General features: G+C 41.0%; 1 protein-coding gene and 1 long non-coding RNA gene across 4 annotated transcripts in view; one reads left to right on the top strand and one right to left on the bottom strand.

Moving 5' to 3' along the window:
- ASTN2 (astrotactin 2) overlaps positions 1 to 27,779 on the top strand; it is a 997,527-nt gene that overhangs the window by 955,635 nt on the left and 14,113 nt on the right. For all 3 annotated transcript variants that reach the window (XM_054520535.2, XM_054520536.2, XM_054520538.2), the window contains 2 exons: positions 16,475 to 16,575; positions 18,235 to 18,418. In XM_054520535.2, coding sequence (XP_054376510.2) covers positions 16,475 to 16,575; positions 18,235 to 18,418 — 285 coding nt within the window. The remainder of the gene's footprint in view (positions 1 to 16,474; positions 16,576 to 18,234; positions 18,419 to 27,779) is intronic.
- On the bottom strand, positions 16,324 to 27,728 carry LOC129048004 (uncharacterized). Its single transcript, XR_008509975.2, has 3 exons — positions 27,423 to 27,728; positions 16,979 to 17,157; positions 16,324 to 16,550 (listed from the first exon to the last, which is right to left on the bottom strand). It is a non-coding gene; the product is annotated as an uncharacterized LOC129048004 (long non-coding RNA).

Below are 27,779 nucleotides of genomic sequence, written 5' to 3'. Positions count from 1 at the left end.
GTCTTGATTACCATAGCTCTGTAATAAATTTTGAAATCAGAATGTATAAGTACTCCAGCTTTGTTTTCTTTTTAAATATTGTTTTGGCTATTCTGGATGCCTTTCATTTCCATGTGAATTTTAGGAGCAGCTTGTCAATTTCTGTAAAACAAATCATCGGATATTTTAATAGAGATTTTGAATCTACAGATAAATTTGGGAATATTTCCAGTTTAACAGTGTTAAGCCTTCCAATCCATGAATACAGGATGTCTTCACATTTACACAGGCCTTCTTTAATTTCTTTGAACGATATTCTGTAGTTTTTAGCATTCAATTCTTATGCTTCTTTTGTTAAATTTATTCCTAAGTGTTTTTTTTTTATTCTGTAAATACAGTTTTTAATACTGCACAAAGGAATGGTTTTCAAATTTTATTTTCTGATTGTTCATTGCTATTAATAGAAATACAATTGATTTTTATATATTAATCTTGTAACCTGCTTGACTGAACTTATTTTTTAATTTTTTTTATTTTGAATTTTTATGGGTGCATAGTAGATGTATATATTTATGAGGTACATGAGATATTTTGATACAAGTATACAATGTGTAATAATCACATCAGGGTAAATGAGGAATCCATCACCTCAAGCATTTATTATTTCTCTGTGTTATGAACTTTTCAATTATGCTCTTTTAGTTATTTTTAAATATACAATAAATTGTTGACTGTAGTCACTCTCTTTTGCTATCAAATACTAGATGTTATTCATTTTATCTAATTATATTTTTGTGCCTATTAACCAACCCCTCTTTTCCCCTTCTTCTCCACTGCCCTTCCTAGCCTCTGGTAACAACTATCATTCCATCCTCTAGCTCCATGAGTTCAATTTTTTTTGTTTTTAATTGTAGTTCTCACAAATGAGTGGGAACATGCAAAGTTTGTCTTTCTGTGCCTGGCTTATTTCACTTAACATAATGTCCTCCAGTTCCATCCATGTTGTTTCTAATGGTAAGATCTCATTTTTTTTAATGGCTGAATACTACTCCATTGTGTATATGTACCACATTTTCTTTATCCATTAGTCTGTTGATGGACACAGGTTGTTTCCACATATTGGCTATTGTGAATAGTGCTGAAATAAACATGGGAGTACAGCTGCCTCTTCAATGTACTGATTTCCTTTCTTTTGGGTGTATACCTTTCCTTGGATAGCTGGATCATATGGTAGTTCTATCTTTAGTGTTTTGAGGAATCTCCATATTGTTCTCCATAGTGGTCATATTAATTTACATTTCCACCTGTAACATACGAGGGTTTCCCTTTCTCCACATCTTTGCCAGCATTTGTTATTGCCTGACTTTTGGATAAAAGCCATTTTAACTGGGGTGAGATGACATCTCATTGTAGTTTTGATTTGCATTTCTCTGATGATCGATGATGTTGAGCACTTACTTATATACCTGTTTGCCATTTGTATGTCTTCTTTTGAGAAATGTCTATTCAGATCTTTTGCCCATTTTTAAATGGGGATGTTAGAATCTTTTTCCTATTTAGTTGTTTGAGCTCCTTATATATTCTGGTTATTAATCCCTTGTCAGATGGGTAGCTTGCAAATATTTTCTCCCATTCTGTGGGCTGTCTTTCACCTTATTGATTGTTTCCTTTGCTGTGCAGTTTTCACTTGATATCATCCCATTTGTTCATTTTTTTCTTTAGTTGCCTATACTTTTGGGCTATTACTCAAGAAATCTTTGCTCAGACCAATGTCCTGGAGAGTTTCCCCAATGTTTTCTTGTAGTAGTTTCATAATATGAGGTCTTAGATGTAACTTTTTAAATTATTTTGATTTGATTTTTGCGTATGGTAAAAGATAGCACTCTAGTTTCTTTCTTTGATATATGGATACCCAGTTTTCTCAGCACCATTTACTGAAGAGACTGTTCCTTCCCCAATGTGTGTTCTTGGCACCTTTGTTGAAAATGAGTTAACTGTGGATGTGTGGATTTATTTCTGAGTTCTGTATTCTATTCTGTTGGTATATGTATCTGTTTTTATGACAGTACCATGCAGTTCTGGTTACTATAGCTCTGTAGTATAATTTGAAGTTAGGTAATGTGATTCCTCCAGTTTTCTTCTCTCTGCTCAGGATAGCTTTGGCTATTTTGTGTCTTTTGTGGTTTCACAGGAATTTTAGGATTTTTTTTCTATTTATCTGAAGAATGTTGATATGGTTTGGCCATGTCCCCACCCAAATCTCATCTTGAATTTCCATGTATTGTAGGAGGGAACCAGTGGGAGGTAATTGAATCATGGGGAAAATTCTTTCGTGTGCTGTTTTCATGATAGTGAATAAGTCTCACAAGATTTGATCATTTTATGAAGACAGATTTCCCTGCACGAGTTCACCTCTCTCTTTGCCTGCTGCCATCCGTGTAAGATGTGACTTGCTCCTCCTTACTTTCCACCATGATTGTGAAGCCTCCCCAGACATGTGGAACTGTAAGTCCATTAAACCTCTTTTTCTTCCCAGTCTCAGGTATGTCCTTATCAGCAGCATGAAAATGGACTAATACAAATGTCATTGGTATTTTGATAGGGATTGCATTGAATCTATAGATCGCTTTGGGTAGTATGGATATTTTATTTATTCTTTCAATCCATGAACATGGATTATCTTTCCTATTTTTGTGTGTCCTCTTCAATTTCTTGCCTCAATGTTTTATATTTTTTTGTAGAAATATTTCACTTCTTCAGTTAAATTTATTCCATTTTATTTGTAGCTATTGTAAATGGGATTCCTTTCTTCGTTTCTTTTTCAGATTGTTCATTATTGGCATGTAGAAATGCTTCTTATTTTATATGTTGATTTTGTATCCTACAACTTTGCTGATTTTGTCAGTTCTAATAGTTTTTTTCTTGGTGGAATCTTAGGTGTCTTCAAATATAAGATCATATCATCTGCAAATAAGGATAACTTGACTTCATTTTTTCTAGTTTAGATGCCCATTATTTCTTTCTCTTATCTGATTTCTCTAGCTAGACTTCTAGTACTATGTTGAGTAACAGTGATGAAAGTGGGCATCACTTTTGTTCCAGATCTTAAAGGAAAGGCTTTTTGTTTTTCCACATTTGGTATAATACTAGCTGTGGGTCTATTGTATGTAGTTTTATTGTGTTGAACTATGAACTTTTTTTATATCTAATATTTTATGGACTCCTTTTTATTTTCCATATATAAGATTATGTCTCTACAAAAATAGATTGTATTACTTTTTTTTTTTTTTCTTAACTGGATGCTTTTTTTTTTTTTTTTTTTTTTAGATTTTAAGGATGGCTTGGGCCTTTTTTATTGTCGCTGTTAAAGTAAACTCAGAGTTTACCAGCAGTAGTACTTTTAGGGAATTTTCCAAATTACCTTTTTTTTTCAATCTAAGAAAAGGTTATTGACACCTTTTCAAAATTATGTAGTCATTGATCATTTTGCCTAAATAATATCTTTTGGAAGTGACATGAGAATAGTCTTATGTTTATATTGTTGATTTTCTTGTTTCTTTTTGGACACTAGTATTAAACTGAAAATTTAATAATCTTACAACTTAAATAATTTGTAGTAAAGAAAATGTCACATGGGTTTTAAATGAGCAATTAACTATTACTTCCTACTATAAACTGTTTTTCTTTTCTTTTTTTTTCTTTCTTTCTTTTTTTTTTTTTTTTTGAGACAGAATCTCACTCTGTCACCCAGGCTGGAATGCAGTGGCACAATCTCAGCTCACTGCAACCTCCACCTCCCAGGTTCAAGCAATTCTCCTGCCTCAGCCTCCTGAGTAGCTGGGATTACAGACATGCGTCACCACACCCAGCTAATTTTTGTATTTTTAGTAGAGACAGGGTTTCACCATGTTGGCCAGGCTGGTCTCGAACTCCTGACCTCAGGCGATCCACCTCCCTTGGCCTCCCAAAGTGCTGGGATTATGGGTGTGAGCCACTGCATCCGGCCTCCTGCCATAAACCTTTTTTTTTTATTATTATACTTTAATTTCTAGGGTACATGTGCACAATGTGCAGGTTTGTTACATATGTATACATGTGCCATGTTGGTGTGCTGCACCCATTAACTTGTCATTTACATTAGGTATATCTCCTAATGCTATCCCTCCCTCTCCCCCAACCCCACGACAGGCCCCAGTGCGTGATGTTCCCCACCTTGTGTCCAAGTGTTCTTATTGTTCAATTCCCACCTATGAGTGAGAACATGCGGTGTTTGGTTTTCTGTCTTTGCGATAGTTTGCTCAGAATGATGGTTTCCAGCTTTGTCCATGTCCCTGCAAAGGACATGAACTCATCCTTTTTTATGGCTGCATAGTATTCCATGGCATATATGTGCCACATTTTCTTAATCCAGTCTATCATTGATGGACATTTGGGTTGGTTCCAAGTCTTTGCTATCATGAATAGTGCCACAATAAAGATATGTGTGCATGTGTCTTTATAGCAGCATGATTTATAATCATTTGGGTATGTACCCAGTAATGGGATGGCTGGGTCAAATGGTATTTCTAGTTCTAGATCCTTGAGGAATCACCACACTGTCTTCCACAATGGTTGAACTAGTTTACAGTCCCACCAACAGTGTAAAAGTGTTCCTATTTCTCCACATTATCTGGATGCTTTTTTTTTCCTTGATGAATTGTCTTGTCTAGAACCTTCAGTACAATACGGAATAGCAAGGGTAAAAATAGATATCTCTATTATCTATTTCTACTTTGATATCTCTGTTATCAAATTCTACTTTGTCATAGGGTATAGTCTTTTTTATAGTTGTTCAGTTTGGTTAGTTTAGTATTCTGTTGTATCTATATAAGGGATATTGGATTTCATCTGGTTTTAATCAGACAAATTCTATCATGATAACACCACCTTATAGAATTCGTTGTCAGTGTTCCCTCTTCCTTTGTCTTGTTGGAAGAGCTTACAGAAGATTGGCACTAGCTGGAGTTAACATTTGCTATCATTCACCAGTGAAGACATCTAGTGACCCATTGTGAAATAGGAAAAGAAAGCAAAGTCCATGGGGCAGAAATTCACCCAAGGTCACAACAGGCAGCCCTGAGTTCAGGCTCCAGCTGAGCCAGTGCCTAGTGTGTAAGTTGTTTTTAGTTTTCTCAACTATGATCAAAACTGGATATTGCTGTCATGGGGTAACTGATGAGGAAACTGAAGCTCACAAACATGGCATGATTTGCCTATACATGTTGTGGCTGAAGGAGCTCTAACGAAACCTTATGAAAAACAACACCCTCCAGAACCATTGCCTTTGTGCAGGGAATTGATTTTAAAGATGCACTGTTTCCATTTTATCTTACTTGAGTATCATAAGTAAGCAAGACAAGCAAGATAACATTTATTGTACCAAGCACTGTTCTGGGTGTTTCTCATGCTATTCATTCTTTTTCTTTTTCTTTTTTTTTTTTTTTTTTTGAGACGGAGTCTCACACTTTTGCCCAGGCTGGAGTGCAGTGGCACGATCTCAGCTCACTGCAAGCTCCACCTCCCCGGTTCATGCCATTCTCTCACCTCAGCCTCCCAAGTAGCTGGGACTACAGGCGCCCGCCACCATGCCCGGCTAATTTTTTGTATTTTTAGTAAAGACAGGGTTTCACCGTGTCAGCCAGGATGGTCTCGATCTCCTGACCTTGTGATCCACCCGCCTTTGCCTCCCAAAGTGCTAGGATTACAGGCGTGAGCCACCGCGCCCAGCGCTATTCATTCTTACAACAATCTTGTGAGGCAAGTATTGTTGACTGCATTTTACAGATAGGGAAACTAAGACTCTCAGAGATGACAGAAACAGGAAATGGAGAAAGTCAGGATGCAAACTCAGTCTTTTAGACTCCAAGCACAGGGCTTGTTTCTTCGTCCCACTCCCACCCCTCCACCCATGGAAAGCAGAACTCGCATATGAGATGGGAACTGAGCTCAGCTCAGAACTGAGTAGATAAGAACCATTCTGCCTATAGTGTTCCCTAACTTAATAGCCACGAGTAAATCCAAGTTGGTGGCCTCTGCTTGGCCTCTCCTCCTCTGAGCTTGGCTTTGGCAAAATTCAATCTTAAAGGCACCATGGAAGAAGAGAAGGGCTTTAGGGTCAGATGTGGGAAGAGAAGTGATGTCAGTGTTGAAAGGAGCAGTAGTGTGTTCCTGTTGTAAGATCTCTTCCTTGTCAAAAGTTGGGAACATGGAGTTCATCCTCCTAATAAACTTTAACTTGGCCCGAACTGTGACTCAAGACCCACTTGGGACCAATGAATGCCTAATAATTTTATCCATTTGGAAAGAGCAGTGGACTTTGAGAGAGTAGACCTATGTTGGGGCCTGGCTAAACTACTACTACTACTATGTCTGTAGCCTTGGGAAAGTCAATCCAAATTTCCAAGGCTTACTTGCCTCCTTGTAAAATGGATTTAATAATACACATCCCTTAGGCAGTTGTAAAGGAAACAGAAGACAACGGTGTAAAAGCTTCTAGCACTGTGTCTGATACAGAGTATGTGCCCAGGAAATGTATGTGGAATCTCTAAGTCACTTTTACATCCATAATCACCATTTAGTCCTCACACCATCACCATGGGGTTATTGACAGGCCACTGAGGTGCAGAGAGGGCAAATAATCCCACCAAAGCCACATAGCTAGTTAATGACAAGGTGAAACCTACACATCATATCCTCTGCCTCTCAATTCAACATACTTCCAAGTTATGCCTTCTGAAAAAGTCATTTCTATAACTGAAGTCACTTTAAAAATTATTGTTTACATCTGAGTTCAGAGATACTGTCCAATATACAATAAAGATATTTTTAAAAGCCTACAATTTGCTTCAGAGATCCCAGGAATGCAAGTTGGAGTAGAATAATTGGGCATTCTGTGTTCAATTCATTCCTTAACTTGAGACCATAAGATTAGTCTGTGTCTGCTTTACCCTAAAACAGCCTATTAAAATATGAACATCTTCCAATTAAGTACTATAGCTAGTACAATTATGTGTTATCATTTAGTCCACACCCTGAATAAAGAGAAGGAGGAGGAAAAGAGGGGGGATGGGGAGAGGAAGGGACAGGAGAAGACCAAGAAAAGAAAGGCAAACACAGTCACTGTTGTTAAAGCCAAGCAACATGCCAACCTGCATTTTTTTTCTCAAGAGGGGTCAGGTCACTCATATTTGATGAGTGCATGAATATACTCAGACAGATCATTTGCATAGTATTTATATATTTAAATCCACTGTCTTATTCGCTCCTCAAAGGCTTTCAGAATGGAGAGGGCAAGAATTGTCATCATTTTTTTCGTACAAAAAAAATGAGAGTCCTGTAGGTGGTTGACAATCCCAGTTTGCAGCAGACAGAAGATCCAGCAAGATAAGGTCTAGTTCACAGTAGCTTTTAAACTCATATCTAAGGCTTAGTCCGCTGTTTTGAAAGAAGGAAGAACAGACACACCTGAAACTAACATAGGGGCAAGAATACATTTTTATTGAAGAGCTTATAGTACTGTGTCCCATTTCTTGTTCATTTGACCATCTCTCTGCTCTTCTGTGAGCTCCATGACAGCAAAAACCCCTCTTTTTTTTTTGTGGGTGTTTCTTCCCTGCTTAGCAGAATACCCAGCACCTAGTAGGCATTCACTTATGGCAAGCCACACAGAGTGGAGCTGCTGTGATAATTACTCACTCCTCAGGTATTGGAGATACACTCAACACACTTTAATTGTAAATCAATTTATATGTATTTAATTTTAAGTGTTAATACTACAATTATTTCTGAGTTCTGATGTTCACTGCACTGTGAATTTTAGGGAGATGTTCACATACCAGTGAATTTCAGGGGATTTAGCAGTCAGAACAGTGGATGCCTAGCACTATTTCCAGGTTGCTGTCTCCTCTGCCTGAGCTTAGAACCAACACTGGTTTCCAGACTTGGCCTTCCTACAGAGCTCTCCCTGCCAGCTCCCCACTCCCCTGATTCTTTGCCTGGTAGCTCATACAGCTTGAGGGGTTGAAGGGAGTGCAAGTGTGGGGAGCTGGTGTTTAGAGCCCAACCACAAACTGCTTTACCTTTGTTCTAAGCCGGGACCTCCTAATCATGCCTCAGACTGAGTTGTTTTGAAAGTAGAAACTGGGATGGGAGTCCTTAATACCAAGATGGTCTCTCTGTTCCGGGCACTAGAATTAAATATTTATGTTGGCAGAAAGCATGGGTTGTCAGCTTGAGTTGGGAGATAGGAAAGTTGGGTTCTGGTGCTCGAGGGTGGGTGGCTGCATGTGAGAGTGAGCAGGGATGCATAGCAGCCCCTGGTGACTCATTCTCAAGCTTCACTTTGATACTCCTAGACTAAAGGGGAACAGAAATACTTTGCTTGGTAGCTAGCACTCAGCTGGGGGGAAGTTTGGACATCTGACTTTTGGCAGCCTCTCCAGACCAACTTGCCCAATACCCTCATGTCCCAGGCTGGGAAAGTGAGAGCAGAGCATGGTGGGACTTACCCAAAGCTATTATTACTCAAACTGGAGTCTAGGTCTTCAACAGGCCATGGAGGCATTAGACCTGCAGTTAGAGAGCTGTGTGACCTTGGACCAGTCACTTGAACTCTCTGATCCTAACTGTAAAATAGGAATGATTTCTAACCTTGGGATTAAATGAAATAATGTAAGCAAATGATACTACATTCAGTACTTTCAAAGCTCTACATTGGAGTCAGTAAGCTTTCCTCTGGAGGTCCAGATAGTAAATATTTTAGGCCTTGACGATGCTGTGATTTCTGTCACAATCACATGATTCTGCCATTGTAGTGTGAAAGCAGCCATAGAAAATGCATTCAAAGCAAACCAAAAAAGAGTGTGGTTGTAAAAGGTTTATTTACAAAAATAGGCAGTGGGCCAGATTTGGACTGTGGGCTGTAGTTTGCTGATCCTGCTTGCAATGCTTGTTAGTTGTTGCAGTTACTACTGATGACACAACAAATGACCCCAAAACTTAGCAGCTTAAAATGACCATTTGATTTTGCTCATGGATCTGTGGGTTGGAAATTCAGACAGTACATAGTAGATTGGGCTGTCTTTGCTCCACGAAGTATGGGGCCTCAACTGCAAGAATTCAAAAGCTGGGAGTAACTTGACTGCTTGGGTGAGAATTATCTGAAGGCTCCTTTACTCATCCATCTGGAGCCTAGGTACCAGGGCTGCTGAAGCAACCACACATGGCCTCTCCTTGTGGCTTGTCTTCCTCCCGCCACAGTGGCCTCAGGGCACTCAGATTTCTCATACGGAGGCTCACGGTTCCTAGTGAGAATGGTTCAGTAAGCAAGGTGGAAGCTGCATTCCCTTTTATGACCCAGACTCAGAAGTCACACAGCATCCCTTCCATTTTGCTCTACTGGTCAAAGCACTCATGAGCCTGCCTGTATTCAAGGTGAAATGTTAAAGAACTGGGGTAGGGGTCTTGTTTTAAAGCCATTATGGAAGAGATGAATTATTTAAACACATGCACATTGAATAACAATTATGCTAACTTACCACTTACCATGTGCCAAGCATCATTTCATAAAATTTATTCCTCTAACATCCCTTTGAGATAGATAATATTATCATACACATTTTATTTTTACTAATTTATTTATTTAGAGACAGGGTCTCGCTCTCTTGGCCAGGCTGGACTGCAGTGGTGCCATCTTGGCTCACTGTAGCCTTGACCTCCCAGGCTCAAATGATCCTCCCACCTCAGCCTCCCTAGTAGCTGGGACTACCAGTGTGTACAACCATGCACAGCTAATTTTTGTATTTTTTATAGAGACAGGGTTTCACCATGTTGCCTAGACTGGTTTTGAACTCCTGGGCTCAAGCAATCCACCTGCCTCGGTCTCCCAAAGTGCTGGGACTACAGTTGTGAGCCACCACACCCGGCCACACACTTTAAAGACAAGAAACATTATAGAACAGAGAAGGTCGATTAACTTGCCTAAGGTCATAAAGATAGTAGGTTGTAGAACAAACATTGGAACTCAGGTAGCAGGGCTCCAGTATCTATTCTAACCCCTACACACCCTGCCTCATTGTGATCATAAAAGCAGAAACACTCTTTCTACTACTTGAGTAGAGCTGGGTTGAGTAGAACGAGAGGCTTTGGACTTCAGAGTGTCTAGCAGTTTTCCCATCAAAAATCAATCACGAACACTATTACACATTTTCTCTACATCCAGACTGTCTGGGCATCATGAATAGTACAAGGGAAAAGATATAGTACTTGATTTTGTTCACAAGAAACCTAAACTATGGGTAGGGAGATTGCATTCTGATTTCATTCTCACAATCCCACAAGATAAAACTCTCGTCCCCATTTTACAGATAAGGAAACTGAGGCTCAATGGTAAAATTTCTACTTGCTCAGTAGCTTCTTGCTACTGCCCAGGTGGAATCCAGATTCAAATCCAGAACAGTCTTTTTTGTAAGTCCATGCTGTTTGCCACAGAATCCAGTGGAGAAAAGTCTGGAACGTGTAACACCAGCTCTATTGAAGAACAAACAGCTCTCAGTTCCTAGAATATTAGATCTAACCTATCCCTCAGCAGTGAGCTTGGTCCTGTTCCCTCACTGCAGGAGATGGGAGGCTGAAGCATAGAGATGGGCATTGAGGTGTCCCTGGCCATCCAGCTTCCCAGACCCAAAGCTTAAGCTGGGACTAGGTGCTTTTCCTACTGCCCCTGTCTGCCACATTGTGCTGGAAATGGCAGGGAGGGGAGCCATGGCAGTGGGGGTGGGAGGGGTGGGCGTGAGCTAAGGGGAAGTTGTTTGCCAAAGCTGTGTGGGGGGAAGGAGCATTTTATAAGACTGGGGCCTCTGGCCTGGAAACATCTGTTTCCCTTCAAATCAGCGAGGAGACTTTTGCCTCCCCAGAATGCCTAAATCATGTTGCGGCTGGGGAAGAGCAGGCATTGGCCTGGAGACTTCAAACGCATTCTCCTGTACTCTCGGGGACCTAGGCCTGACGTGGGCCTCTAGGGCTCTGTCCCTGCTCTTACCCCCTGTCAGATCTGTGAGAAGCTCTCACCGCCAATTAACTTCTTGGTTTCATTCTCTCACCCCTGCTGTGAGGAGGTCTGGGGTCTTGGATGGGACCAATAGCAGCTTCCTTTCTACCCACCCTCCTCTGATCTCCACTGGGACCACTTACTCCAGTTGGGGGTGAAGTCAGAGCCTTGGGCAGTGGCTTAGTACTAACTCTAATGATGATGCCAACAGCGATTGATTGCTTATTGGTTATTGCATAGCACATGTCGGGCATTGTGCTGAGCACTTTCATGCTGCACTCTCTTTTATTCTAACAAGAACCCTTCATGGTGGGAGTTTTAATATTATGATTCCCGTTGTACAGGTGAGTACCTTGAGACAAGGCTACACACAGCCAATGTACGAGAAGCCAGAATTTAACAACAAATTGGCTGATTCCAAAGCCATGCCTTTAGCCCTCTTGTTATTCCACTCATTTTAGTAACCCTTCAATCTAGTCATCTTCTGTTCATTTTACAGATGGAAAGACTGATTTCCAGGAAAGGGAAATGAGCCTCATTCATTCTGACCTGTGTGTGCTGAGCGTTGGTGCACCAGGTGTAGGTGTTTAGAGATGAGCAGAAACATATTCTGATCCTGAAGACAATCACATACTCATGGGGGCAAGAAAGAAGTGAAGGGGTGCTGACCTAGCTGTGTGACAAGTGCACCATGTGGCATGGGCACCGTGCAGGGGAAAAGGAGGGCTAAGCAGCTCTTCAGATGGGTCAAAGCAGGCTTTCCAGAGGAGGTAAGGTTTGAGCGATGCTTCAAGGACAAGGTGGAGAGGGGTCAAGTGAAGAAGGGGATGGATGACTCAGCCAGAGAGTGCCACTGGTGGGAAGGTTCAGAGGTGGGATCCGTGTTCTGGAACCATCAGCAGCTGGAGATGCCTCTGCTGTGAAGCAGAGTAGGGAGGAAGGTCAGCAAGCACACCTAGACCTTTGACCAGAGCTCAAATGAGGGGGTTCCAAGTTGAGGAATTTGTCCTGAGAGTGATGGACTTTGTCCTAAGGATGATGAAGATGATGTCCTGAGGATGACAATGTCCTGATAATGATGAAGAAACATTGAAAAATACTTTGGAGTAGTTATCCCAAGGCATTTTCCAAACACTGTGTTTGTTTGGATTTCAACCTCCCAATACACTAAGCCTGTATTACTGTAGGTATGCAAGATCTCATACCACACAGTCTGTGGACAAGCTGGGACTCAAATTCAGGTTTCAGCCACCTTGGCCAGTGTTCCTTCCCCTGAAATAAGGCCAAGGAAAGGAATAGCAATGGTTTGGGCCTGGAGCTGCAGGTTCCTATATAGCTCATCCAATGTTATCCATGAGCCACCTCTTTCATAATGAAAGCATCCCATAAGTAGACTTGGACCTTGATCAGCTAGGACATGGAATTGTAGGAGAGAGCACTGGAGGAGAAGGAGTCAGGAATGCCAGAGTCTTTGTGTTAATTTATTGGCAAGTGGGACTTTGTGCAAGTCGTTTTCCTTCTGGGCTTTGGTTTCTCCACTTGTAAAATCAAGATTAGGAGTTGATGGTACAGGAGTTTTAGTTCAAATTATCAGTGAACCTCAGCCTGCTTCAGAGAGATGATGACAAAACTGAGCAGAGAGAGGCTGACACCCTTTCTGAGCCCAAGAAACTCAGAGGTCTGATTATTCTCTCTCTCTCTCTCCCTCTCCCCTCTGTCTCTGTCTCTGTCACTCTCTGTCCCTGGCTCTCCCTCTTTCACTCTCCTGCTGTATGGATTTGCTTGTGGTATATATTTGTATCTGTTTCTTGGTCTCTGTCCCCCCCAACTTCTCACTCTCTCTGTCTCTTTCTCCCTCTCTCCTTCATATCAGGAGTGCCACTTTCTCCCCTTCACAAGTAACCCCTTCAGGCCCTGCCTGGTCCCCTAACAGCTTTCAGATGTGCCTCTGGAACAGTTCTACAATTACAGCTGAGACAGGCAGAAAGCGCATGGCCTTGTGACTTTTGACCCAGCACTGTGAGGTTGACGTCTTCCTCTTTCTCCACCCCCAGCAGGGTTGCCTGAGGCCTCCTCCATTCCGAGGCCCCCACTGGCATGTTTGGTTACTATAATAACAAAAATAGAAGCTACCTTTTAGGGAGCAAAGATTGAACTGGGCCTATTATTATCATTGTATTACTGAGTCTTGACCCCCAACTTGTGAGATATGGATAATTTCACCCTATTTTACAGGTGAGGAGACTGAGGCTCAAAGAAGGTGAAGTGACTTCCCAAAGAATGTTCAGCCAGCAATTGGAGAAAGCAAGGATTCTACCCAGTGTTTATGACATGAATACCTAAGACCACTTCTTCCCCAGTATGCTGGGGGCTATCTTATTCATGCTGCTTGGCTAAGCAGCGAGATGACCCTGGGCCCTCTTGGGTGAAGGAAATGGATTGCAGAAGCACCACAGGAACATAAGTGGCCTATGAAAAAGCTGTGTTAAAACATATTCCTACTTTTCGTATTTTGAACTTTCATTCATATATTCTATTCACTACAAGCCTTCCATGTTTCCCTCAGTTGAAATACATCTTCTAACTCCAAGAAAGCATTTTTTAAAATGTGTTGTCTTGCACAAATAAGTGCTTTTATAAAAATCCTCTTACAAGCCACTTTCTCATGCATCACTCCATGTAATCCTTGAGACAGCCATGCACTGTCTGTGAAACTAACCTCATTTTATTGATGGAGAAACTAAAATTAAGAAATGAGAGGTGGTATGCTTTGATTCATTCATTTATATCAGTATTTATCAAGTGCCTACTATGTGCCTAGTACTGTGTTAAATGACATGTTGTCATTTAACATATAGCTGTACCCAAGCTGAAGTGTATGCACTCTGAGTCACACATGCTAGCATTTGCATCTTGCCTCTGCCACTTTCTAGATGGGTCCATATGTGGATGATAAGTGCTTACATAATGTTGCCTAATGCTATTCTCACTTCCCACCTTGCCACTTGCTTACTCTCACCTCCTCGAATTTATTTATGATCTTGTTCTCAACCCTTCTGCATGGCTTTCCAATGATAACTTACCTCACAGTGCACTTACATTTCACATCTATCCATACTGCACTTGTGAGGTGGGTGGCAGTCTCTCTATCACAGTTGTTGGGTGCAGAGAGATACAGTGAGCTCAGAGAGGTGAAGCGACTTGCCCAAGTTCGCAATGCTAGACAGTAAAACTGGAATATGAACCCACATCTGGCCATCTCCAAGATCGGGCCCCTTCCTGTGTCACCCCCTGCTTCCTTTGTACCAAGAAGTTTTGACTTATGGTACCCTTTAATAAAACAACCTTTGAGGCCTCAGGTCATGGGAAGTCAAAGCTGGAAGGGCCCATGTATGTAACCCAGATATGATCCTCCGAGCCTGCGAGTGGGAGCAATAAAATGGCAGCTGAGAGCAAAGAGTGTGGGTTTTAGAGTAAGACAGATGACAGTCTTGGCTCCTTAATTTTCTGAACCTGTGACTTTGGACACATTGCTTAATTTTTTAAATCTTCAGTTTTATCTTCTGAAAGGTATAGATAATGAAGGTGATTATTTTAGCATGTTTTCATAAGATCAGAAAATCTTATGAGATGGCACTGCTTCAACATAGTTGGGGTTCAGCAAGTGTGGCTAATGGAATCACATTTTTACAGAGTTGATTTCTACAGAACTGTGATCAGAAGACAACAGCTTACAGTGGTTGCATGTATGAATTTTACAGTCTGAGAAACCAAGGTTTAAATTGCCAGTCCTAGTAATTACCATGTGGTTCTGGGCAAGCTGCTTCCCCTCTCTGAGCCTCACAAATAAAATAAAGAGAGTAATAGTACCTGTCTTTTAGGATTGTGTGGGAGAATTAATTGTGTTAATGTAGGTAACTCTTAGCTCAGTGCTTGACACATATTAGGGTCTTAGCACATAATAATTAATTTGTATAACCAACTTATATTTATTAAGTGCAAGTATGTATGGCCAATCAGGGCTCAGCATTCTGAAACTTGGTAATCATAGTGTTTTTCCTATTTTATAACGTGGGATAATTTGAGATGCAGGGGAGGAGGGAAGAAAATAGGGCCATTATGACCCCAGTCTCTTCTACTTAATGTAGGGAACCCTCTACCCATTTCACACTACTGCCTCTACCCTTAAAAGCCGGTGAAAAAGGATGACATGATGCAGACAGAACACTCAGATGCTCAACCCTTCTATCAGACTGTTCTTGGCCTCTAAGGCTCACATCATCTAGAAAGTCATTTCTGCTCCCTTCTTAGACTTTGCTTAACTGTAGAACTTGGAGATCTTGGAATACAAGGGTCACAGAGCTTCCCCAAGATAGGACAGAGGACAGAGGCTGCTCTAGAAAGAATTATGTGCTCTGGATTAGACTAGAATCTACCAGGTGTACGTTTTACCTGTTCTTCCCTTCTAAGGCCACACAGGCTATGTCTGCTTCCACTAATATAGCATGGAACTTCAGATGACATCACAGAAAGGTGGGGATATGCCTTATAGCCAGATTAACCTCCAGTCTCCCTGGCATGACCTACAAGGTTCCCACCGACCTTCTACCTCATCTCCCTTTGTTCCAGCCACACTGGCTGCCCATTTCTTCAACCGTCTGGGCTCCTCTCCTCACGACCTTTGTACTTACTGAGCATCCTACCTAGAATGCTCTTTCCCCAGGTCTTCCTTCCACAAACTGGTTCTTCCTCACTATTCAGGTCTTAGGTCCTGAAGTTTCTTCTTCAGGAAGGCTTTCATGGGCTACATTCCAAAGCCTATACTCCCCATGCTCTCGTACTAGTCTTTTTCGCATTATTCTGGTATATTTTCTTTCACACTTAACCATTATCTGATTTTTTGTTTACTTTTTGATTTTTACTTATTTTTTTGATCTGTGACCTAGACTCTCTTGTTCATCTTTATAACCTTAGCACTTAAAGTACTTCCTGGTGTGGAGTAAATACTCAATAAATACTTCTTAAATGAGTAAATTAATGAATATATAAAAGGATATATCCAGCCATAAAGGATAGCATTGGGGCTCACTTCTCAGACCCTGGACTCAGACTGCTTGAGTTCAATACCCCCATTCTGTTCCTTAGTAACTGAGACTGTGGAAAGATACACAATCTAAGTCTCAGTGTCCTCATTGACAAGATGTGGGTGACAATAAATCCCTCCCTTTTAGGAAGTGCAAAGTGCTGAGCAGGCAGTTAGTGCTCAATAAATGCTTTATAATTATCATTCTTTTTTTTAAATCATTTTTCCTGTAGCCTAATGTGCCACAACTCTGTGTTCTTCCCTGCAACTCCCAGGGCCTTCTGTGAAGTCACAGCCTGGTGCTCTGTTTTCTTGCTGTGCTGCAGGTTCACTCTGTATGCTGTGGATACACGAGGGAGGCACTCAGAGCTGAGCACGGTGACGCTGAGGACGGCCTGTCCACTGGTAGATGACAACAAGGCAGAAGGTAGGTAACCCAGTTTTTCAACTCCAAGGTAACTCCCATATTTCCCCTAAGTTCTGCACCCAACAGTCACTAATCATTAAACACACACACGCACACCCCGACACACTGGCACAGGGAGAGGAAATTGAAGGCACTAAGGGAACAGGAGGAACATGGAGCTAAATTGATCAAAGTCATGAAGGGAAAAATTAAGATTGACTAGCAATATCTTTGGTAGTGGAAAGACTTGCCCCCTCTTTTAGAGAGTTGATCTGTGTTCTGACTTACAGGCCATGAATGGTAGGGAGTCAGAGCCCCATGACTGTATCTTGTCCCTTGGCCTAGATTTCTCAGGGACCAATCATTTTCTCCCACTTGTCATTGCTAGAGTAGCAAAGAGATGTCACCTAGAAGACCATTTCACCTTGTAGTGTCCATAGCAGACATCATTAGCAGATCACAGCATGCTGTTCCATCCAGTCCCATGGTGGTCTCAGAATCCTTAGTATAGAGCTACCATCAGTGATTATCAGTCAGTTAGCATGCAAGATTAAACGTTTTTGCCGCTCCTGGTTCATGACATAAACAGCAGGCAAAAAAAAACTGAAAAAAATGTAATCAGTCAATCAGATCCACCATATACTTAGTTCTTGAGCATTGTGTAGATGCGGTTTCTACATCAAGTCTAGCAAAATGTGACAGTGGCTCATAAGTCCTGGTGGTCTACTTAAAGTTGAACAATTATTTCTCAAAAGTCCGAGCAATACAGTAGAGACATAGTCTCCACCTTTTAGGAATTCACATTATGGGTGGTGAGACAGACATTTCTGCAGATGGCTCAATAATAAACTCAATTATAAATGTTTTATGTGCTACCAAAGGGGAGGGGGTTTGAAATATTTTCCTGATAAATTTTAAAAATTATTATTTTTAAATAACACGTCCACTGTCAAAAAAAAAGTACAAATAAAAATCAGAGTAGAAAATAGTGTAACATAATGGGAGGAGCATAGTGTTCCTCCCATTTCTACTCTAAGTTTCCAGATTCTCCTAGCAGCAACTGTTGTTGGTAATAATTTAGGACCACATACAGATTTTGACGGAGTTTTTGAAGCTGAAAGAATATGCCTTCTACTCATGATGAATTGAAGTTATTTTGATTAGTAGGACAACTGAAGCAGTAGGAATAGCCATGAACAACAAGCAGAAGAATTTGGATTATCTTTGAAAGGTGTTTCAAATGGGGACCTATCAGACCTGATCACAGAAATGTGCTGGAAATACAACAAAGGGGAAGTAGGAGGAGGGTGTTGAGATTATCCAAGACAGTTTATTTAAGCCAATTGTATGTAAAATCACAGGTACAATAATTATATTGATAATTAAGCTTGCAATTATGAGCACTAACTTTGTGCCAGACCCTGTGTTGAGTGCTTTGTATCCACTCTTTAATTTAGTTCTTCCAATGCACCTCCAGAATAGACATCATTACCTCCAGATGATAGAAAACCAAACACAACCAGTCAATAACATATTCAAGATGAAATTAAGGTTTGTCTGCTCCCAGAGCTTATGCAAGCAAACTTTCTCACCACTGTGCCTTTCTTATTGAAGCCCATGCTTATATCCTTACTTTTTTTCACCACCCAGTGATCTGTTTCTGCCCTTCTGCCCTCTCAGAAATAGCTGACAAGATCTACAATCTGTACAATGGGTACACAAGTGGAAAGGAGCAGCAGATGGCCTACAACACACTGATGGAGGTCTCAGCCTCGATGCTGTTCCGAGTCCAGCACCACTACAACTCTCACTATGAAAAGTTTGGCGACTTCGTCTGGAGAAGTGAGGATGAGCTGGGGCCCAGGTATGGGCGTATTTGTGTGATTGGAGGGGCATATTCTTTTTGTCTCCAGTTGACTTTTCTGGACCCTTTCCCCATAGGCTGAGACTAGGCTTTATCAAGTAAATAAGGGTGATTATCACCTTAGTCGTGTTGAGGCTAAAGATAGAAAATGGGCAGAGATAATGAAAGAATCTTGGAACTTTAGATTCCTGCACTCCTGGAATGTTGAATGGGGAAAGGGCATTGATGCTCTTTGCATTAATCATTCTCCTTGCTCATCTCCCACCTCGTTTTACAGATAGGAAACTTAGGCTCTTTGAAGGCCTGTGTCCTAACCAAGATCACAGAGGGGAACAGCAGCGGGGCCATGACCCATAATCCAGGGCCTTTCTCAGTCTTCCATAAGAAGTCTGAGTTTTTCTACAGTAAATAGCTATGATTTTGACTAAAGTCCATTAGTGAACATGACTATATAAATTTATGAATTCAACATATATGAAGGCTTTATTTTTGTCCTGCATGCCAGTCACTATGCCAGGAACCATGAATGACTCAAACAGAACTAAGGCACAGTCACTATTTTCTAAAGCTTCATAAAGCAGTATATGCAATGGTGGCTGCATTTTATGTCTTGCATCTAGCAACATTCATCCATTCGGCATATACTTAACAGCACCTCTTATGTAGTGGCTGCTGACAATGCAATGATAAAAAGGTAGAAATGGTTGCTAGCTATACATAGCTTCCTGTTGCATAAACAGGCAGTTATGTAGAGCAGAAATAATAAGTGTCATGATAGCAGAAGAACAGAACTCTTCGGGAACATACATGAGACATAGGCATCTGGTCTAGGTCACCCAATGAAGCTGCACTGGGGCTGAGAGCCTGAGGCCTAAGGTTTGAGTTGGGGTAAGGTAAATGAGGGTTGTGGGGAAAAAGGATAGGTATTTGGAGCAGAGAGACTACCCGACGGAATGCTCAGAGGAGAAAATGTTACATGACAGTGGAAGTTTTCTTCTCAACTTTTGATCATTTGCCTACCACTTTTATGACTTCTGTCATCTCACCACCATATGTACTTTATTTGGTATTTCTTTGTTAGATTCACTTCTTATTAAAAATGTATTTGAATAGAAAACACAACATCATCTTGTAAAGGGAAAACCAACATCATCTACCCTTAATAGAAAATTAAACCTAACCCTTCAATACAATGAACAAAAGCAACAAAAGTGGAACGAGACAAAAAACAGAAAACAATGTTGTTCAATTCTAGCAGAGCCTGAAGCTGTCCCTTCAAAAGGGAGATTAGTTACAGAAATGTTAAAGATGCAGCCCCAAACCAAGATTTTTTTTTTAATTTAATTTAATTTTATTTTTTATTATTATTATACTTTAAGTTTTAGGGTACATGTGCACAATGTGCAGGTTAGTTACATATGTATACATGTGCCATGCTGGTGTGCTGCACCCAGTAACCCGTCATTTAGCATTAGGTATATCTCCTAATGCTATCCCTCCCCCCTCCCCCCACCCCACAACAGTCCCCAGAGTGTGATGTTCCCCTTCCTGTGTCCATGTGTTCTCATTGTTCAATTCCCATCTATGAGTGAGAACATGCGGTGTTTGGTTTTTTGTCCTTGCGATAGTTTGCTGAGAATGATGATTTCCAATTTCATCCATGTCCCTACAAAGGACATGAACTCATCATTTTTTATGGCTGCATAGTATTCCATGGTGTATATGTGCCACATTTTCTTAATCCAGTCTATCATTGTTGGACATTTGGGTTGGTTCCAAGTCTTTGCTATTGTGAATAGTGCCACAATAAACATACGTGTGCATGTGTCTTTATAGCAGCATGATTGATAGTCCTTTGGGTATATACCCAGTAATGGGATGGCTGGGTCAAATGGTATTTCTAGTTCTAGATCCCTGAGGAATCGCCACACTGACTGCCACAATGGAACAACTAGTTTACTGTCCCACCAACAGTGTAAAAGCATTCCTATTTCTCCACATCCTCTCCAGCACCTGTTGTTTCCTGACTTTTTAATGATTGCCATTCTAAGTGGTGTGAGATGGTATCTCATTGTGGTTTTGATTTGCATTTCTCTGATGGCCAGTGACGATGAGCATTTTCTCACATGTCTTTTGGCTGCATAAATGTCTTCTTTTGAGAAGTGTCTGTTTATATCCTTTGCCCACTTTTTGATGGAGTTGTTTGTTTTTTTCTTGTAAATTTGTTTGAGTTCATTGTAGATTCTGGATATTAGCCCTTTGTCAGATGAGTAGGTTGTGAAAATTTTCTCCCGTTTTGTAGGTTGCCTGTTCACTCTGATGGTAGTTTCTTTTGCTGTACAGAAGCTCTTTAGTTTAATGAGATCCCATTTGTCAATTTTGGCTTTTGTTGCCATTGCTTTTGGTGCTTTAGTCATGAAGTCCTTGCCCATGCCTATGTCCTGAATGGTAATGCCTAGGTTTTCTTCTAGGGTTTTTATGTTTTTAGGTCTAACGTTTAAGTCTTTAATCTGTCTTGAATTAATTTTTGTATAAGGTGTAAGGAAGGGAACAGTTTCAGCTTTCTACATATGGCTAGCCAGTTTTCCCAGCACCATTTATTAAATGGGGAATCCTTTCCCCATTTCTTGTTTTTGTCAGGTTTGTCAAAAATCAGATAGTTGTAGATATGCGGCGTTATTTCTGAGGGCTCTGTTCTGTTCCGTTGGTCTATATCTCTGTTTTGGTACCAATACCATGCTGTTTTGGTTACTGTAGCCTTGTAGTATAGTTTGAAGTCGGGTAGCGTGATGCCTCCAGCTTTGTTCTTTTGGCTTAGGATTGACTTGGCGATGTGGGCTCTTTTTTGGTTCCATGTGAACTTTAAAGTAGTTTTTTCCAATTCTGTGAAGAAAGTCATTGGTAGCTTGATGGGGATGGCATTGAATCTATAAATTACCTTGGGCAGTATGGCTATTTTCACGATACTGATTCTTCCTACCCATGAGCATGGAATGTTCTTCCATTCGTTTGTATCCTCTTTTATTTCTTTGAGCAGTGGTTTGTAGTTCTCCTTGAAGAGGTCCTTCATGTCCCTTGTAAGTTGGATTCCTAAGTATTTTATTCTCTTTGAAGCAATTGTGAGTGGGAGTTCACTCATGATTTCACTCTCTGTTTGTCTGTTATTGGTGTATAAGAATGCTTGTGATTTTTGTACATTGATTTTGTATCCTGAGACTTTGCTGAAGTTGCTTATCAGCTTAAGGAGATTTTGGGCTGAGACAATGGGGTTTTCTAGATATACAATCATGTCGTCTGCAAACAGGGACAATTTGACTTCCTCTTTTTCTGATTGAATACCCTTTATTTCCTTCTCCTGCCTAATTGCCCTGGCCAGAACTTCCAACACTATGTTGAATAGGAGTGGTGAGAGAGGGCATCCCTGTCTTGTGCCGGTTTTCAAAGGGAATGCTTCCAGTTTTTGCCCATTCAGTATGATATTGGCTGTGGGTTTGTCATACATAGCTCTTATTATTTTGAGATACGTCCCATCAATACCTAATTTATTGAGAGTTTTTAGCATGAAGAGTTGTTGAATTTTGTCAAAGGCCTTTTCTGCATCTATTGAGATAATCATGTGGTTTTTGTCTTTGGTTCTGTTTATATGCTGGATTACATTTATTGATTTGTGTATATTGAACCAGCCTTGCGTCCCAGGGATGAAGCCCACTTGATCATGGTGGATAAGCTTTTTGATGTGCTGCTGGATTCGGTTTGCAAGTATTTTATTGAGGATTTTTGCATCAATGTTCATCAAGGACATTAGTCTAAAATTCTCTTTTTTTGTTGTGTCTCTGCCAGGCTTTGGTATCAGGATGATGCTGGCCTCATAAAATGAGTTAGGGAGGATTCCCTCTTTTTCTATTGATTGGAATAGTTTCAGAAGGAATGGTATCAGTTCCTCCTTGTACCTCTGGTAGAATTCGGCTGTGAATCCATCTGGTCCTGGACTCTTTTTGGTTGGTAAGCTATTGATTATTGCCACAATTTCAGATCCTGTTATTGGTCTATTCAGAGATTCAACTTCTTCCTGGTTTAGTCTTGGAAGGGTGTATGTGTCAAGGAATTTATCCATTTCTTCTAGATTTTCTAGTTTATTTGTGTAGAGGTGTTTGTAGTATTCTCTGATGGTAGTTTGTATTTCTGTGGGATCGGTGGTGATATCCCCTTTATCATTTTTTATTGTGTCTATTTGATTCTTCTCTCTTTTTTTCTTTATTAGTCTTGCTAGCGGTCTATCAATTTTGTTGATCCTTTCAAAAAACCAGCTCCTGGATTCATTAATTTTTTGAAGGGTTTTTTGCGTCTCTATTTCCTTCAGTTCTACTCTGATTTTAGTTATTTCTTGCCTTCTGCTAGCTTTTGAATGTGTTTGCTCTTGCTTTTCTAGTTCTTTTCATTGTGATGTTAGGATGTCAATTTTGGATCTTTCCTGCTTTCTCTTGTGGGCATTTAGTGCTATAAATCTCCCTCTACACACTGCTTTGAATGTGTCCCAGAGATTCTGGTATGTTGTGTCTTTGTTTTCGTTGGTTTCAAAGAATATCTTTATTTCTGCCTTCATTTTTTTATGTACCCAGTAGTCGTTCAGGAGCAGGTTGTTCAGTTTCCATGTAGTTGAGTGGTTTTGAGTGAGTTTCTAAATCCTGAGTTCTAGTTTGATTGCACTGTGGTCTGAGAGACAGTTTGTTATAATTTCTGTTCTTTTACATTTGCTGAGGAGGGCTTTACTTCCAACTGTGTGGTCAGTTTTGGAATAAGTGTGGTGTGGTGCTGAAAAAAATGTATATTCTGTTGATTTGGGGTGGAGAGTTGTGTAGATGTCTATTAGGTCTGCTTGGTGCAGAGCTGGGTTTAATTCCTGGGTATCCTTGTTAACTTTCTGTCTCGTTGATCTGTCTAATGTTGACAGTGGGGTGTTAAAGTCTCCCATTATTATTGTGTGGGAGTCTAAGTCTCTTTGTGGGTCACTCAGGACTTGCTTTATGAATCTGGGTGCTCCTGTATTGGGTGCATATATATTTAGGATAGTTAGCTCTTCTTGTTGAATTGATCCCTTTACCATTATGTAATGGCCTTCTTTGTCTCTTTTGATCTTTGTTGGTTTAAAGTCTGTTTTATCAGAGACTAGGATTACAACCCCTGCCTTTTTTTTGTTTTCCATTTGCTTGGTAGATCTTCCTCCATCCTTTTATTTTGAGCCTATGTGTGTGTCTGCACGTGAGATGGGTATCCTGAATACAGCACACTGATGGGTCTTGACCCTTTATCCAATTTGCCAGTCTGTGTCTTTTAATTGGAGCATTTAGTCCATTTACATTTAAAGTTAATGTTGTTATGTGTGAATTTGATCCTGTCATTATGATGTTAGCTTTCTTTTTTTGACATGGAGTTTTGCTCTTACTGCCCAGGCTGGAGAGCAATGGTGCTATCTCGGCTCACTGCAACCTCCACCTCCCGAGTTCAAGCGATTCTCCTGCCTCAGCCTCCCAAGTGGCTGGGATTATAGACACCCACCACCATGCCTAGCTAATTTTTAAAAAATATTTTTAGTAGAGAGAGAGTTTCACCAAGTTGGCCAGGCTGGTTTCAAACTCCTGACCTCAAGTGATCCGCCCATCTCAGCCTCCCAAAGTGCTAGGATTACAGGCGTGAGCCACCGCCCAGCCCAAGATTTTCTTTTTGAAGTAACCTGAAAGAGGGTAAGAGAATGAAAGAGCTAATCTAACCACTTTTGCAAACATGATTCATTTTTGTTTAATATTGAGTCTGTGATCATCTTGAGTACCACCTAAAATCTTTTCCCTACCCTAGAGGAACTCGGCCTACACTTTGGTAAACACTGTTTTTGGAGCAACTGAAGAATTTCTGTGTAGTTGCAGCAAAGTGTGTGACAGCAGGAGTGGTAAGAGATAAGAAGGGGGAGGTCAGTGGGAGCCAGATCCTGAAAGCCCTTTAAATTAGGTTAAGAAGTTGGGATTATCTCCTTAGGGTAATGGTAAGCTTTTGAAGTGTTTTTCACAAAAAGGAGTAATATTATCAGACCATCCAAGGAGAAAGATCCCTCTGGCTTGAGTATAGGGGTCAAGGTAAGAAAGTGGCAGTGAGGCTCTAGAGGCTGTTGTGATAATAGTCCCAGGAAGACAGCATAGCATTCTAGGCCAGGGTGGCATTGGTGCATTGGAGAGAATCACATGACTTCTTGAAATACTTAGTGGGCAGCACTTCATGCTTTAAAAACTTCGAAATGACCATGTAGGGTATTCATGCCATTTTTTGGATGATAAGGAAATTGAGGTCCCATGGGGCAAAATGAGCTGCCCAGAGTTGTGCAGAGTTTGACATGGAGTCCAGTTCTGCCTTGAGCTCTCACCTTGAGCCCTTAGAACATTTGCAATGGCCCTCCAAGAATTTGAGGCTCTCGGGGACAGAGATGAGAGCTTGGTCCAGGGATAAAAGGGACCCAGCGCAAGGCCTTATCAGTTATGTTGGGTCCTGGACTTTAACTTTCTCCCTTGCATATGAAAGGAAGGTTCTTTAGATAAAACCTAAAAGAGGGCCGGACTGGCAGGCAGAAATGAAGAGCCCCAGATGAAAGCTGCTGTGTGAGTCATCTCGGCTGCCATCTTGCCTGTGGACAGAGGAAGGCATTCCAGTTTTTTGGGCTTTCCCACAGGGCTCAGGGAGTTTGTGTGGAAGCTAAACCAGAGCTCCACTTCTGACTTTGTCTTTACAGCCTCCTGGAATCCTTTATGAGCCTCCAGGACATAAATCTTCTGGAAAGGCCACCGGGCCGCCCACAGAGGCCAGGCAATCCACTCAGTAATGGTTTGTGATAACCTGCTAACCCCTAGTCAGGCAGTCACCAGCCACTGTCTGCGAACCTCCCCACCCTGTCACCCAGCTTCCTCCTCCTCTGGTCTTTCTAGTCTCCTGGAGGATATCTGAGATTGCTCCAACATCCCACACTGATATGTCAGCAGGAATCAAGGAAACTGCCTCCTAATCTATCCTGGTGCTGCTAATAAGCTCACTGTGCAACCCTGGGCTCTGCTGCTTTCTGGCCCTCAGTCTCCTCACCTATAACATGATAAGGATGAACTAGAACAGTGGTATTTTTTTTTAACCAGTGGCTTTTTTTTTCTAAATAAATCTTACATGGAATCACAGCCCACCTCCACAGAGAATTCTCTAAAATGTCCACCCATTTCCTCTGTCGCACCCTCATGGTTTAACTATCTTTCCTGCACTTACTAGATTTAGAATCTTATATTGCTTGTATGTTTACTTACATATCTGTCTTCCCTACTACAATGTAAACTATGTATAGTTAGTGATCCCTTATGTTGTATTCACATTTGTAAGTAGGTGCTAAATAATTAGTTGTTGAGTAATTGAGTAATGAGATGATTAAATGTGTAGACCAAATGACTAAAGATTTGTTCTGGTAGAAACTGGAGTGGGTGGCCTGGAGTCCCACCTGCTGGGTCTCCTCTTCTATGCCCCTCCACCCCACCCAATCCCAAGCATCCCTTATGTCTGTCCAAGCCCTCAAGAATCTTTAGATCACAGTTGGAAACAATTGAATTCCATGAACTCTGAGGTCTTCTAACATTCCAAAAAATGAAATGTCCTTGCAAATATTAAAAGACTTGAAGAGATCTCATTTCATTGATTGATTGATTCATTGATTCATTTAACGTGCTAACTATGTGTCAGAGCATGTGCTGGGGGCTAAAAATACAGAGTGAAGATGACAGAGATCCTGCCTTTACAAGGTTCAGCATCTAGTGAGGAAAAGACTGGTCAGCCAGCAATTGCAGTGGCATTTGGCATGTGAATGGACAAGCGTTTTAGAGCAGTGCTTCTCAAACTTTAACGTGCCTGAGAATCACCTGAGGACTTGTTACATTCCAAATTGACTCAGTAGTCTGGGTTGGGTCTGAGATTCTGCATTTACTGAATTCCATGAACTCTGAGGTCTTCTAACATTCCAAAAAATCCAATGTAACAAGCCCTCTTAGTGATGTTAATGTTGTTGGCCCCAAAAGCACACTTGGAGTGACAAGGTTCCAGATGCAGAAAGCTGGAGCAGCTAATCCAGATCTGGAGCTCAAGGAAGAATCCTTGTGGAAGAAAGAATGTTTCTAAGTTTAGAAACAGAATGAAGAAGGGTTCTCCAGGTGGAAGGGAGCGAGTCTTCTCATCAGAAGGAATTATCAATGCAAAGATGAGGGAAGGTTGGGTAAGAGAATATACTTCAGTTAAAAATATAAATCTTATTGGAGAAGAGAGTTCGAAGTGAAAGAGGAGAGTTCAAAGTGAAAAGGAAAAGCAAACAAACAAAAACAACAAGGCTGGATTGTTTAGCAAAGGACAGATCATGATGGCTCTTGTGAGTTCTGTTCACAAGTTTATTCTTTCTCCCAGAAGCCATATAAATGTTTTAAACAGAGGAGCAATTTGGATACATTTGCTCTGCCTTTCAAGGATTAGCAAGTGTGCAGAACATCACAGTGTAAATAAGAGAGGGTAAGATGCTTCTCCAAAGCCAGGAGCCCTGGGGTTCTGTCCTAGCCTTGTCACCTACTTGTCGTGTGACCTTGGACACAAGCCATCCCCATTCTGGACCTTGTTTGTAACATGAAAGGGCTGAACTCCAAAGTCTCTTCCAGCTGGGAAGCCAAGGAACCAGAAAACCCTGAAGGTCATAGAGACCAGAGAACAGACACATTGTTAGTATCATTTCACTCCAGTGCTGCACGTCTTGTTTCTCAGGGACCCAGGTTGACTAGAGGGATAAGAGTTTTTTCCAGGAGTACTTTGAGGACTGATATCATAAGATGAGCTCTATTAGGATTATCTTGGACTGTGTAATCACTAAACCCCAAAATGTTTTCAAATCTTTCCTAAATCTGTGGTCATATATCCCCATAAGATTTAGTGACAAAAGGACATCTCTTACCTCTGCCTAATAAATCTATCAGGCCAGTGTCCCCCAGAGCCTGGTTCTTATGACCACAGGTTACTGCAAACAGCTGCTCAAAGAAGACTCACTGACACCCAGCTGTTCTCAGCCATAAGGTTCCTATTAGGAGACTTGAAAAACTGAACTCATAGGTGGCCAGAGACCAGAATTTTCCGGGTCAGAACATCCTTGACCACTCTTGGGCTTCTCTACACTTTCAGTTATGTTTGAGCATATTGATAGAGAGGACACAGCAAGCTCTTGAGGACATTTTGCTTCAGTGAAATTGATCTATCTGGACCAGGAATGGTGTATTTATGATGTCAGCTCCTCTTGCCTCAATGGCAGACATTA

This window comes from Pongo abelii, chromosome 13 (assembly GCF_028885655.2).
Source record: "Pongo abelii isolate AG06213 chromosome 13, NHGRI_mPonAbe1-v2.0_pri, whole genome shotgun sequence".
In the NCBI taxonomy this organism is placed as follows: Eukaryota; Metazoa; Chordata; class Mammalia; order Primates; family Hominidae; genus Pongo; species Pongo abelii.
The sequence above is the reverse complement of the archived record's forward strand: the minus strand, read 5'-3'. Positions and strand labels throughout refer to the sequence as shown.